At 39.8% G+C, this 12919-nt stretch overlaps 1 protein-coding gene across 2 annotated transcripts; it reads right to left on the minus strand.

Annotated features, from left to right (window-relative positions):
* Positions 1-621: 621 nt before the first annotated feature.
* Positions 622-12719, minus strand: LOC121896133 (differentially expressed in FDCP 6 homolog). 2 transcript variants are annotated; one of them, XM_042409821.1, is made up of 12 exons: positions 10677-12719; positions 7987-8127; positions 7697-7882; positions 6497-6724; positions 6248-6394; positions 4248-4310; positions 3989-4097; positions 3604-3902; positions 3351-3517; positions 2706-2904; positions 2008-2098; positions 622-1454 (listed from the first exon to the last, which is right to left on the minus strand). In XM_042409821.1, the coding sequence occupies exons 1-12, from the start codon at positions 10770-10772 to the stop codon at positions 1258-1260; spliced, it is 1923 nt and encodes a 640-aa protein (XP_042265755.1). In that variant the 5' UTR covers positions 10773-12719; the 3' UTR covers positions 622-1257. The 2 variants fall into 2 exon arrangements, with proteins under 2 accessions (XP_042265755.1, XP_042265756.1); XM_042409822.1 differs by lacking the exon at positions 4248-4310.
* Between the last annotated feature and the right edge of the window lie 200 nt (positions 12720-12919).

Genomic DNA, 12919 nt, shown 5'->3' on the forward strand with positions numbered 1-12919 from the left:
TTAAAATGACCCATTTGTATGTAAACTACATGTAACTGTCTCCTGTTGATTAATAAAAGTCTGTTAATACTATACATTTTTAAAAATGTATTTATTGATTGACTGATTGATCTGTGCAACCGCTTGTTATTATAACTTTGAAATCTGCTTAATATTAATTATTGTAAAGGAGAGAGTCATGTTCTTTTCCCTTAAAATGATTAAAAGATTAATAAGACTTTTTTTACAAAACAGCTCTGGATGATAAAAAAAAATCAACCCAGCCGACATGTAGTTCGCTCCATTTGTCAGGTGATGTCTCTGTTCACTTGTATGAAGCTTCATCAGTGAGAGGCGTCGATTTAGTCAGTGATGACACATTTTAACACTGAGCAAATGAGGTAGACTCAAATTCAAACTAAGGAGGATGTGCTGCTTGTAAAATCAGCCGTGTGGGCTTCAGTTTGTTCCATTGCGTGGCCCCTGTAATCAACATGTCACAGTTGTTTTATAACTAATTTCATGTATTTATTTTAGCTCTTCGTTGTGTAATTGACATTTTATTGAAAGTGAAGATTACAATCTCAATGAATTGCATGTTCCACATAATCTAACACAATAAAAATGCAGGTAAAATTCTGGTTAAGGCATCAACTCACTCTTTTTATTTACAATTACGTTAACTGACGGTAGAAACAGGAAGTGTATGAGAGTTTCTTTCTCTCCGCCTCTCTGTCTCTCTTTCCTGTTGTTGTCAGGAGAAACTCTTTGACTGACTTTGCGGTAAACTCTTAATACTGAACCAACTTTTTACATCAAAAAGTCAAAACACCCCCCACCCCACCAAAAAATACATATATAAAAATTAACTATTATAAGTCTATATGACACATGAGCTTCCCTCATGTGTGTATGTATTAGCTTTTAAACATTACAACTACCTTTATACTTGCAGGATGTTACTTACAGCTCATTTTCTATACACTGAGGTATCATTTAAGTCCAGAACAGGCCTCACACAGACAGCAGTCAAAGCATTAGTTGAACAGTTAATACTGCAAATGCAGCTTCTCATTAAAATGTTTTAAAACTGTTGCTCTCAGTGAAATGAGGTCAGTAAATCCAACATTTAATGAACGTGGTAGTACTGTAAATTCAGTTTTAGCTGTAGATGTCCCACTGTTTCATACTGTTCACACCTTTCAGTTGTCACAGTCGTCTCTTGCCCTTCCTGTCAACACCTAAGAGAGGGACCAGGAGCCTCCGTGATTTGTATTTTTAGGGGATGTCCATGTCTCCGTTTGAGGCATGAGAGTGACGTTTCTCTAAATCACATCCAGCTCTGCTCTCAACATTTTCTTTGCTCTCCTCGTCCTGATCCTCTGATCCTGATCTCCTCCTGAGGCGCAGACCGGGGTCTCTCTGCGTCGGGATCTGGAAAGATGAGAAGGAGCTTCCCAACGATGGTCTTTTCTCTAGAAACGGGGGATGGTAACAACAAAATACCTCAGAAAATGAAGTGAAAGTTTACATAAGGCAAATTAAATCTGATTTGGGTCCATAACACAGTGGTTTGGACATGCGGATGCTGAAATAGAGAAGAAATCCAGTGGTAAAAAAATATATATATCAAATTTCAGGAAGTATATTTACAGAACAGGATATGAATTACAAGTACCATCTATTTTATGTCCTTAGTGAGAAAGAGAGAGTCTGCTGAATATTCACAAACAACCTCTGATCTAAGAGCATGAAGTCATCATGAAGTCTTTACTTGTTAAATGTCAATGTCTCACCACAGTGACAACATTCAACGGTGGAATTTCTTAACACCTCTCACATTCATAGTATGAGGTAACTTCTTTGTAATTTAAACACAGTAGTACGTTTAAGTGTCAGGCAGTAGGCCTTTTCCCACACAGTCATCTAGCCTTGTTATAGCTGGAAAAGTACAGGTGTTACTAAATGACACTAACAATGGCTGACATCATTTATTGTACCAGCTCATCATGCAGATGCAACACATACCGCCAGGTCCGATTGGTCGCATCAGTCTGTTCATCTGGACGTTCCAGTGTTTGACGTTGGTGCTCGCTTGGCGGAGTTTCCTCTGGGCAGCCTGTCACAGAAAAATTAATTAAAACTTCAAGCAATGAAGAAATAAACTACTGTAAGCATTGCAAACGAGTACAATTCATTTTAATGGTAGGAATACTTTTTAAGTAAAAGTTACAAAGTTCTGTCACTTCAAAGACAAAACACATATTGACAGTTATAATACAAGTACATGTACACTACTGACTCTTTTAAGGCTAAAGTAGCAGAGTAGAAAATAAAAAGCCCCCTTTCCTAATAGTGATACTATAATTATAGTGTTAAATGCATGGAATGAATCATAACCTTTAAAGGACGGTGAATTACATTTTTAAGTAAGTTTAAGAGAGTTTAGGAGAACAGGACGCTCAGTTGGATGTTACCTGTTTAAATAAAGGTTAACAACAATGAATAAATAAAATTGATTAAATAACCAACACTAGTATAGGCTTGAAAACAGACTTAACACCATGAACCTTACACCAAAAGAGCAGCTGATGCTGGCAGCTTCATGTTTTATTCAATAAATACAATAAAGACACAAGAGGCCGATAACTAGGATTCAGTGACGTTAATTATTGTTTTCTTCTGTAACAGTAAAATCAGTGACACTTTTGTCTTTTGGTTCTTACCACGACATCCTGGTCAACCCTGTGCCGGTTGGCGCGGACCTCCTCCAGCTGCCTCTGCGCCTCATCCAGGGACCGGGACTTGGACTCCATTTCCTGTTTCAGCTCCTGCTTCTCCCTTTCTGTCTTGAGGATGTACTCCTCCTGTTCCTCCTGCAGGGCCATCAGGGCCTTCATTTTCTCCTCCTCCTCTGCCAGTAACCTGGACACAACAGAGAAGATAAAAATAACATTTTTCTAAAGAAATGTACACAAAGCTTTTCAAAAATATCAGACAGCTGCATCATATTCCAGAGGAAGCAAAGATGCAAAGCGCTTGATGCAAGGTGTTTGTAGATTTGTGCGATCAGTTCATCAGAAGTTTTAACTTGACTGACTGAGGCTGAGGAAGCACACAAAGAGCGACATATTAGATCTGACTGATGGCAGCGGCGTTTAACAACTTCCTCTGTTGGCAGCTCAACTTCCTCGGGAACATAACGCAACATGAACGCCTTTCAACAGCTGAGCTTAATATCTGCTGTCAGCACAGAGAGGCACCTCCTAAATTACAGCTCATCTAACACTGCTTGCACGCTCTGAACCTCCTTATCGTACCGTGAAAGTGTTTCTAAGTCTCTAAACATGTGTTAACATATATCATTTTACCTTGCTTGATCGTAGCGGAAGGCCTCCTCATCCAGCCTGGCTTTGATCTCCTGCTGCAGTGCCTCCTCCAGACGCTTCTGCATCTCCTCCAGCTCATGGATCCTCTTCCTCTGCTTCTCTGCCTCCTCCTCTTTCAGAGCCATCTCTGCCTGCATGCTGACCCGAGCCTTGATACACACGGCAACAAGCAAACGAATGAACACTCACATCTTTCTGCTTCTTTTTTTTCTTTCTGCTTTGCCTCCATCCTCACCTCCTCAGCCTCACGAAGCTGGACCTCCAGGGCCTGCTGGAGTTGCTCGTGCTGCTGGCGCCTCCTCTGCTCGTCCTGCTCCAGGAGTGCCTGAGCCTGCTTCTGCGCCTCCTTCAGGAGCTCCAGCTCCGCCAGTTTACGCTCCCGTTCCTCCTGCAGGGCCCGCAGCCTTTGTAGCTCCTCCTCCTTGGACTGTTGTCTCTTCTCCCGCTGCTCCCGCTGTTCACGCCGCTTCAGCTTCAGATCTTTGTGGAGAGACGTTTTCCCCTCCACGTGCAGCCTGATGGCTGTCTGGATGGCTGTGAAGAGAGGAGCGATGATGTTTTATGTCTTCATTAAGCTTTTAATCTATGATCAATACCAGTGAATGTGACCCTCCTCTGACCTGTAGTCCATTCTTGTCTCTGTTTGGTGTCTGAGGCACTCATCTCATAAGTCTTGGTGAGGGTTTTCAGACAAAACATGCACCTCTTCCCATCTCGGTCTGGCAGCACCTTTCCAACAAGAGAAACACTTGAATAAATAAATATCCCACCATGCATCATTTTTTTCTCTTTTTTTTTACATTTGTTGTTTATTAAATAAACAGTGGTGAGGAGAATAAAAAAAAAAATAGAAAAATAGAAAAAGATCGGTCAACTCACTGGAAATAGGACGTTTTTGATCCATTTTGAACGACCAAACAATATCTGATCATCGCCTACTTCCTATAATAAAGCATGATTTTAGAATGATTGCTTGTTTTCCTTTGAGGTAACACATGGTTCAGTCTGTAGTGTTCTTGCTGAAAAAACATAACTTGACCACATTGCTGTTTGTCAGTTCTGTGTGGCATTGATGGGCTAATAATTGACTCGTGCTCATGTCAAAAGCCACCAAAACAGCCCAGGAACCAATCACTCTACTCTAACTTTAGTCTAACTCTACTGATGCTTCAGAAATGGTCTTTTAAGAGTTCATATTTTTATCTTGAGTTCAGGTCAGTTGCGTTCTGTAAGATTTGTCAGGAAATCTGATTGTGAATGTGAAACAAGGCAAGTTTCAGATTTCATGTTGTGCTTTTTGTTTAATTTAAATTTTTTCTTTTCTACCCTTTTTGGATTGACACATGAATATGATGCTATGTCTACTTGGGGATTGTATAAAGATTTTTGGGGTGTCTTTAGTGATTGAATGTTATCTTGTTTTATTGCAGCTCCCACCTCCACTTAATTCTGCATCTCAACATAAAGTAGAACAACATTAAAGTAAAATGTGAATGTGTCATATAAAGACACAGACACAGGTATCGGTTCAAAAATAAAGACTGACTGGTGTATTCAGTAAAAAACATTTTGCTATGTCTGCCATCACCTCATTGTCCTATTAGGGTCTAAAATGGAGTATATCATCTTAAATTCTTTGTGCACTTATAGTTATTAATGGAAAAATTAATTGTACCAATTCAATTGTGTTAAATTACATTAAAATGTTAAACTTAACATTACACCCTCCTCCCCAAACCAATAATTTTCTTACAGTGACTCCTTCTAACTGGTTGCACATATCTACAGATTGTGAGCAACTTAAAGGGAAACTTTGGTATTTTTCAATGTGGACCCTATTTTCCCATCTTTTTGTGTCTAAGTGACTAATGGGGACAACAGATTGGTCCAGTATTGAGCAAGAGTGCTGCAGCTGGCAGCCATGAGAGTTGTTGTCGAAATCAGTTACATATTCAGCCATGACAGAGGTGGAGAGGAGTGCTGGGAGGAGTTTGTTGTGTTGGAGAACAGACAGCGTAGCTTAGTGTTACCTAAAAGACTTTCAATGTCATGGCTGAATATTTAGCTGATTTCGATATTTGATATTGATGTAGATAACAACTCTAATAACAACTCTCGCGAGATGACGAGACTTCTCCTTGAGCGAGACTTGGTTAGACACAATAACAAACAGATTGGATCAAGCGAAATTAAAAAAATAAAGGTAAAATAAAATGTTTTATTTCTGTGTATGGTCCTTTCAATAATGTTGTCAAACACTTATAAGAACAATCTGAGCCTGTCAGTAGCAAAAACAAGCACTTTTAGTGGATGTACATTAACGGGGCGCTATTGCCCCAAAGGAATACATTACAGCCTGTTTCACGGCTGCCTGCTGAAGCGCTCTCGCTCAATACTGGACCAACTTCAAAACTAGTTTTCCCCATAAGTCACCTAGACACAAAAAGATGGGAAAACAGAGTCCAGGTTGATAAGTACCAAAGTTTCCCTTTAAAATTGATTTTTTTTTTGTCTCAAACTGTTATATTTGAATGTCCTGAAGAGGTAAAATTATCCTGTAATTCACAAGAAGAACGAAAGATGACGAAAGTCTAAAAAAAAAATCTATATCTGCTGCTGATCTTATGCCCCTTTCATATTTATATTGCAACACCTTGGGGGAAGTCCCCACCCTCCAGGTTGGGAGCTGCTGGCTTAAAAAAAAAATTTTTTACTCAAGTGTACAAAAGAAAGCAAATGATTTATTTTAACTACTATGAACATCCAGTGTGTTTTCTTTTCTTTTCTGGACAAACTGATAAAAGGTACATTGTTATCAAAAATCAGAGCCACAGTGTTAAATGTTTAGCTTTGAAAGACGATCACCTCCAGCTGCTTACCTCCACACAGCAGTTCCCATCCAGAACTATGTTGCCCTGGCAATCCTTACGGTCCTCCCCGGTGTAGTAGGACAAGTTGCTCGGCCTTAAAGTGAACCAGCGTTCCTTCCAGTTTCTCCTCAGCTGGCCTTTTTTCCACAGATAACCCTGCATGCACCCCAACCAACACACACACATACTGTCACCGACACAAAGCACAGCTTGTCAGGCACCAAAACACAAATTTCTGGCGGTAAATCGGCCTCCTACCTCTTTGAGGACATCACCAACTATCTCCCTGTATACTTCCTCTATAGCCATGCTGATTATGCTCTTATCAATTCCTCTGGTTATCTTCCCTGAGTTCATCATCCCCAGAAAAACCCAAACAGTAATTCCGCTCTGCTGCACCAAGTCTTGGGAGAAGAAATCCTCTAATTCAACACAGTTGAACTCAATACTCATAGCCATACATATCTTCTTGAGAAGGTACTCCACCTAAAAGAGGAACAGAAACCAAAGGTCTTGAGAGTGAGAATTAACATGATTCGTCTGAATAATCTGTATGCAACTAAAATACAGTAATTACTTATTTTACTTAAATCAAGTACAAGTATTTTCAACTAAATGTTACTTTAATCTTAACTAACTAACTTTCCTCTGAGATTTTGTTTTCTTCACTTTTCACAGTAAACGGTTATTTGTCAGACAAGATCAGGAGTTTGTTTTTACTTTAAATGTGCACTTCATGTTGTAGCTTCCAGTTTTTTTCCATTTAACCCCCCCCCCTAGTAAATATTGTAACTTTTATTTATGTTCTTTCTTAATTAAACATGCTTTAGTAATAGTATTTACGACACCATGTGCTCATTACACAACAGATTTCTTTGAACAGAGGTCAGTGCGTGAAGTGCAAACCGAAATAAAACTGGATAATGTTTTCTTAAACTCAGCATGGTAGAAACTACTTAGCCCTTGAAATTTAGGGCTTTCTCTTGCCAGCGGCTGTGTAAAAAACACGACAGGAAACCAAAACGAGGGTTTGCAAGTGAGAAACAAGCCCACACTGCAGCATGAAGAGAGCACCGTGTTCCATGATGGCAAGAAACAAGGTTTCAGCGAGGTTGTGTTTAGTGGTTGTAAATGATCCAGCACCTTTTTTAGTTCAAAGATTGCTGACTACAGTCTTAGAATTGTGCTCAACAACAAGCACAGAATAACTTACATCCATGTGTCTAAATTTAGCAACAAGTGTCACTATCATCACACGCAGCCACGGCTAACTATGGTTTCAAGATGTGAAAAATTTTTTGCTTATATAATCCTACAATATTTAATGCTTTGAATAACAAGCAATACCCCATATCAGAAGTAAAGGCATTTTTTAAGTGCCAGACATTAGCTCTGTTTTGAGATTGAAACTATATTGAGTGACTGAAGAGATTCAACATATACTATAGTTAGACTTACCTCGTCAGGGACCATAACCAAAGGGTACTTGTCCTCAGACAGAAAATTAAAAAGGCACCAAAGCCGAAAAGCATCCCTCTCAGGCAGAACAGTGCTGCTGTTTTTGTCTGTCTGGTAGTTTTTCTTTGCTGTAAGAGTCCAGCAGAGCTCGTCTACGTGTTCCTTAATGAAAGAACCCTCCACAACCTGCAACAACAAAATGCAGGAATTGAAACTAAAGAAAATATGACAGCATCTTTGATTATGTAACATTTGGTGAAACAAAATGAGCACATTTATGGTTTTATCACCTTATCCAGGATATATTTGTTGAGGTAAGGCATATAACCCTGACTGGAGACTGGGCCATCATCATCATCCCTGAAGTGCTCCTCCAAAGCCACTGGGTCATGTGGGATACTCAAGACTGTGCACAGGTTGTGGGACAATACCTGAAAAATCACAATGTACAGGACAGAAATATTTTTTTAAAGAGGAAAACGTAAATAAACGTAAAAGTAAATATTTAGGACACAAAAAAATCAAGTTGCATGAATGTGGATGATACATTATTGCTAAAGCTACATTGCTGATGTATCTAGTGGATAGTTTAGTTTGTTTGCAAGGATAATGTTCAGTTTCTGCCAGAAAACGTGGGCCAAATAAATTAAGAAAAAAGTTTACGTTTGCGGAACTGAAAATTTGAATTTCTGCTGTACTGTTTCTAAAAATAATTTTATTCGCACATACAGTAGTGCGACACTGGGCAGCTGGAGGCAAAATACCGTTAGAAAAACTGTATGACACAACACAATGACAATGACATTGACATTTTCAAATTTTAAACTAAAAAAGAAAATTCAAGTTAATCAATCAGTGTAACTTCATTCGTACAGTTAGTGCAGCTTAAAGAGCTTTGCAGGTGACTGACAAGCTAATAAGACATGAATAAGACAATATAAAGATAAAAAGTAAAATAATGGAAGACTTGGGGAGATGAGAAATAGAGAGAGACACTGTGTGTTTGAAATAAATGTGATAAAAGTGAAACAACATAAATAAAAAGGATATAATATTCATAAGACATGTTAAAAAGTCAGCAGATGATATTACTAAACTATTAGTAACATACAGGGGTGGATTTTACCATTAGGCAAGGTAGACGACCCCCAATTTAAAGGGCCCCAAACAGACAGCTGTAGATTTATTATGATGTTTAGATATGAAAAATACTGAATTATGTTACTATTCTAACTCATTGTACCCAAAATAACTTTTAAAAGAGATATAAAAATAAAATATAACAAATAAAGTATGATGCATTCTTATTCATTAAACTATCCAGCATTATATAAACTAGTTAGAATTAAAAGCTTCACCGTGAACACAAGTTAAGTTCATTTAAGTACAACATGCTGATAATTCCTCTCTTTCACACTTCACTTTAAGTTAACATTTGAATGCAGAACTTTTACTGTGTGGTATTCATAGTTTTACTATTAATAGTAAACAGTTTTACTTCAGAAAAACAGTTTTGAGTACTTCTTCCTCCACTGCTAATATCAACATTCCTAGTTAGAGAGAAAGTAAAAAGTAAAGTAAGATGGCGTTTGCCTGGGGCCCCAAAATCATTAAATCCACCCCTCTTAACATATTCTGTGTCAGTGGTTCTCAAAGTGGGGTCCGTGTACCCCCAGGGGTCCTTGAGGAGGTTCCAGGAGGTCCCCAGCAAAAAGGGGAATAATTTGTTTTCAATATAACTCCATCAAAAAGTAACAAAATGACAGAATGTTTGACTATGTTGATCATGGGTTTCATACACTTTCTGTAATAAAACATCTAAAAGCCAAAATCTTCTTCAATTCTGCTTTGAGGTCTAATTTGCGTCAGTTTAGGGGTCCTTAACGTGAAAAAGTTTGAGAACCACTGTTCTATGTAATCAGTGCCTAGTGCTACAACTAGCAGTGCTACTGCTGTCAAAGAGGGATTTATTTAAGAAAACCAGGCTTTTACTTTTATCACTATAGATTTCTTCAACTGAGAGCGTGCAGCGTCTTAAGATATCTGATGCATGTTATCAGACCAGTCTCTGAGTGTTGAGCCATAACCACATCCTGTCTCTAGTCTCCAGCGAACTGAAACATCTGTCAGTTTTTGAGGCCACGGCATGCAAACTGCTTGCTTCTAAAGAAATGTGGTGCCTGTACACAGGCTGCATGCATGAGGGGGATAAGCCTGGTCATGAGGCTGACTCGACATGAGCCAGGAGTGGCGGGCAGCATATCGCAGGAACGTGGAGGTGGCTGGAATGGAGTCTGATCAACACCAAGACCAAGTGACATAACGATGAGATCAACAAAAATACAGTGGCCTTCATTGAAGCCCTGTGGCAAGAGACAACAATCCCCAACATGTTTCCACTTTGTCCTCGCTCTCACTGTAACAATGTTCTTTTGACATACACAGGCTCATGTTGTGAACATACTCTATTCAACAGGCTGCTCTCTGGTCAGGTCCAGTGCCAGAGGACCCTTTGCACTACAAGCTGGTACATCGAGGCCCAGTCTAATCACAGCTTGGAGATGAGGGCTCCCATTCATATACACACTGAGAGCAAACTGTGACTCCTGTGCTGTTGCCAGACAGAGGTGCATATTGTGCCCTCTTTCACTACTCGAAATATGGGGAACAAATTTGTTCCTTTTTGAACAGCATATTGTTAAAAAAGAAATAGTTTCACACAGGAAATATTGAGAATGATATCAGAGATATTGAGCACACCCTTATTTCCTCACGCACTGAATCATACATTACACAGACTCAACAACAAACTCATTTGTGACATTTTTGTTTGCTGAATGCTTCAAATATTTTCACCTCGTCTTCCACAGAGCAAACCCACGTGATGGAGTATGAATTGAGGTAGGAAATGAGGCAGTAGAGTAAGAAAAAGAGTGAATCTTAAAAGTCTCATCTTCCCAGTAGAGGACCCTCCACTCACCTTGAGCTGAGACTTGGACACCTTACCGCTCTTCTCCAGATCCAGGGCTGTGAAACCGTACCAGATGGACTTGAGCAGCTCAGACCGCAGGTCCATGTCTGCAGCAGTGTAACTTTCTGGTTTCCTCCTCTACGTCTCTTCTTCTTCTTCCCTCTGCTGTTGACACCGGGCCCTTGGGTGACAGGCAGACACCCACTCTGTGTTGCTGCTGTCAGGCAGGCATTTACCAGGCTGCTAGCAGTGACACCTGCTGGACGTCCACAGTCACCAAGCAGAGAGGGAGGGTCTGACTGCTGCACTGTTCTGATCCTGACGTATACCCAACTGAAACTGCTCTGTAAATGATCTTCTACTCACTATGGATTCAGATTCCACCTTTGTGCTTCTTTTACTGGATCTCAGTGCAGCTTTTGACACCATTAATCACTGTATACTATTAGACTAATTTGTAATTTTGGTGTCTCTGGCCTCGCCCTCTCTTGGCATTAGCCCTGCTTATCTGAAAGAACACAGTGTGTCTGCTATAATAATATTATATCTAAATTCTCTGATGTTAAATATGGAGTACCTCAGGGCTCAGTTCTTGGGCCTCTGCTTTTCTCTCTTTATATTTTGCCTCTTGGCCAAATTATACCTAGTCATGGAATAAATTTCCATTTCTACGTGGATGATACTCAGCTGTATGTGCCTATATGATCATACTGAAATTATTAAATTAGAGGCCTGCTTGGCTGCTGTGAAAAATTGGATGTCACTAAATTTCCTGCTTCTAAACCCAGATAAAACTGAGATGCTGGTCGTTGGCCCTACTAGACACAGACACCACTTTGAGCAAGAAACAGTAACGTTCGACATCTATTTGATTTCACAAAGTAGCAGTCAAGAATCTTGGTGTTACGTTTGATCCCAGCCTCTCTTTTGATAAGCACATCAAAGAAATCACCAAGCCTTTTTCCACCTATGCAACATAGCTAAAATTCAGTCTTCCCTGTCCATGGCTGACGCAGAGACTCTAATACATTTGTTTCATCCAGACTTGATTACTGTGATGTCCAGTTTTCAGGCCTGCCACATGCTGGTACTAAAAGTCTCCAGATGGTTCAAAATACATGCAGCTAGAATCTTAACTAAAACAAGAAAATGTGACCATATTACACCATTTCTAGCCTCCCTTCATTTGCTTCCTATCCATGTTAGATCAGACTTTAAGGTGCTTCTGCTGACTTATAAAATCCTAAATGGGCCTCATCATACCTGTCTGATCTCTTTAAACATCATATTCCATCTCAAGCTCTCCACTCTCAAAATGCAGGGCTCTTGTGTGTACCTAAAGTTAAAATGAAGTCAGCAGGCGGCAGGGCCTTTTCCTGTCAGGCCCGGTTCTTATGGAATAATCTCCCTGCTGACATCAGACAATCCAAGTCTATTGGGTCCTTTAAATCTAAACTTCTTTTTGCCTTAACCTTCAATTAGTTGCCTTTAATTGAGTACTTCATGACCTTGTATTGCACGGCAGGTCGGTTTCTGTCGCAATAAATTACATTTTTTATAAGCGCTGTCCTACTGATGAGATTATTGAGTCCGATAACCATTGCATCTCTCTAACCTTCTGTTTGTTTGTTCCACAAGCATCAAAGCTGTGTGTCCCTATCTCTTCTCTCCCTCTCTCTCTCCCTATTTTCTCATCCTGTCCTCTCTTGTCTCTCAGGCATCTATTGGACCAGCACCCATCCTGGAACCGCTCTGTTTCCCTGGCTGTCAGTGCCATTTCCTGTGGTTTTGGATCTGACCTCCCTTCCTGTAGGAGTTCAGCCTCACCTCATGTCTCTCTCTCTGAATAATGTCTTCATTCTTCTCTATCTCCTGTGTGAATAATGTATTTTCTCATCTCTTCTCCTGTGTATGTGAATGATGTGATGTGAGTCTCCGCTGTGTGTATATGTAGTCTGTCCTCTTGCCAGGTCTCCATGTCACATTCTTCTTATATATTATAAATCCGTTATAATTTTGTTATCCTGTTCAATGCTGTATTCTGTAATTTGTGCTTTGTTCTGTACACACAACATCTATTGCACATCTGTCCGTCCTGGGAGAGGGATCCCTCCTCTGTTGCTCTTAGGTTTTTTCCTTTTTTCCCCTGTTACAGGGTTTTTTTAGGGAGTTTTTCGAATAGACTAAGGACAGGGGATGTTGTATTGTTGTACAGACTGCAAAGCCTCCTGTGATTTGTGATATTGGGCTAT

This window comes from Thunnus maccoyii, chromosome 4 (genome assembly GCF_910596095.1).
Source record: "Thunnus maccoyii chromosome 4, fThuMac1.1, whole genome shotgun sequence".
In the NCBI taxonomy this organism is placed as follows: Eukaryota; Metazoa; Chordata; class Actinopteri; order Scombriformes; family Scombridae; genus Thunnus; species Thunnus maccoyii.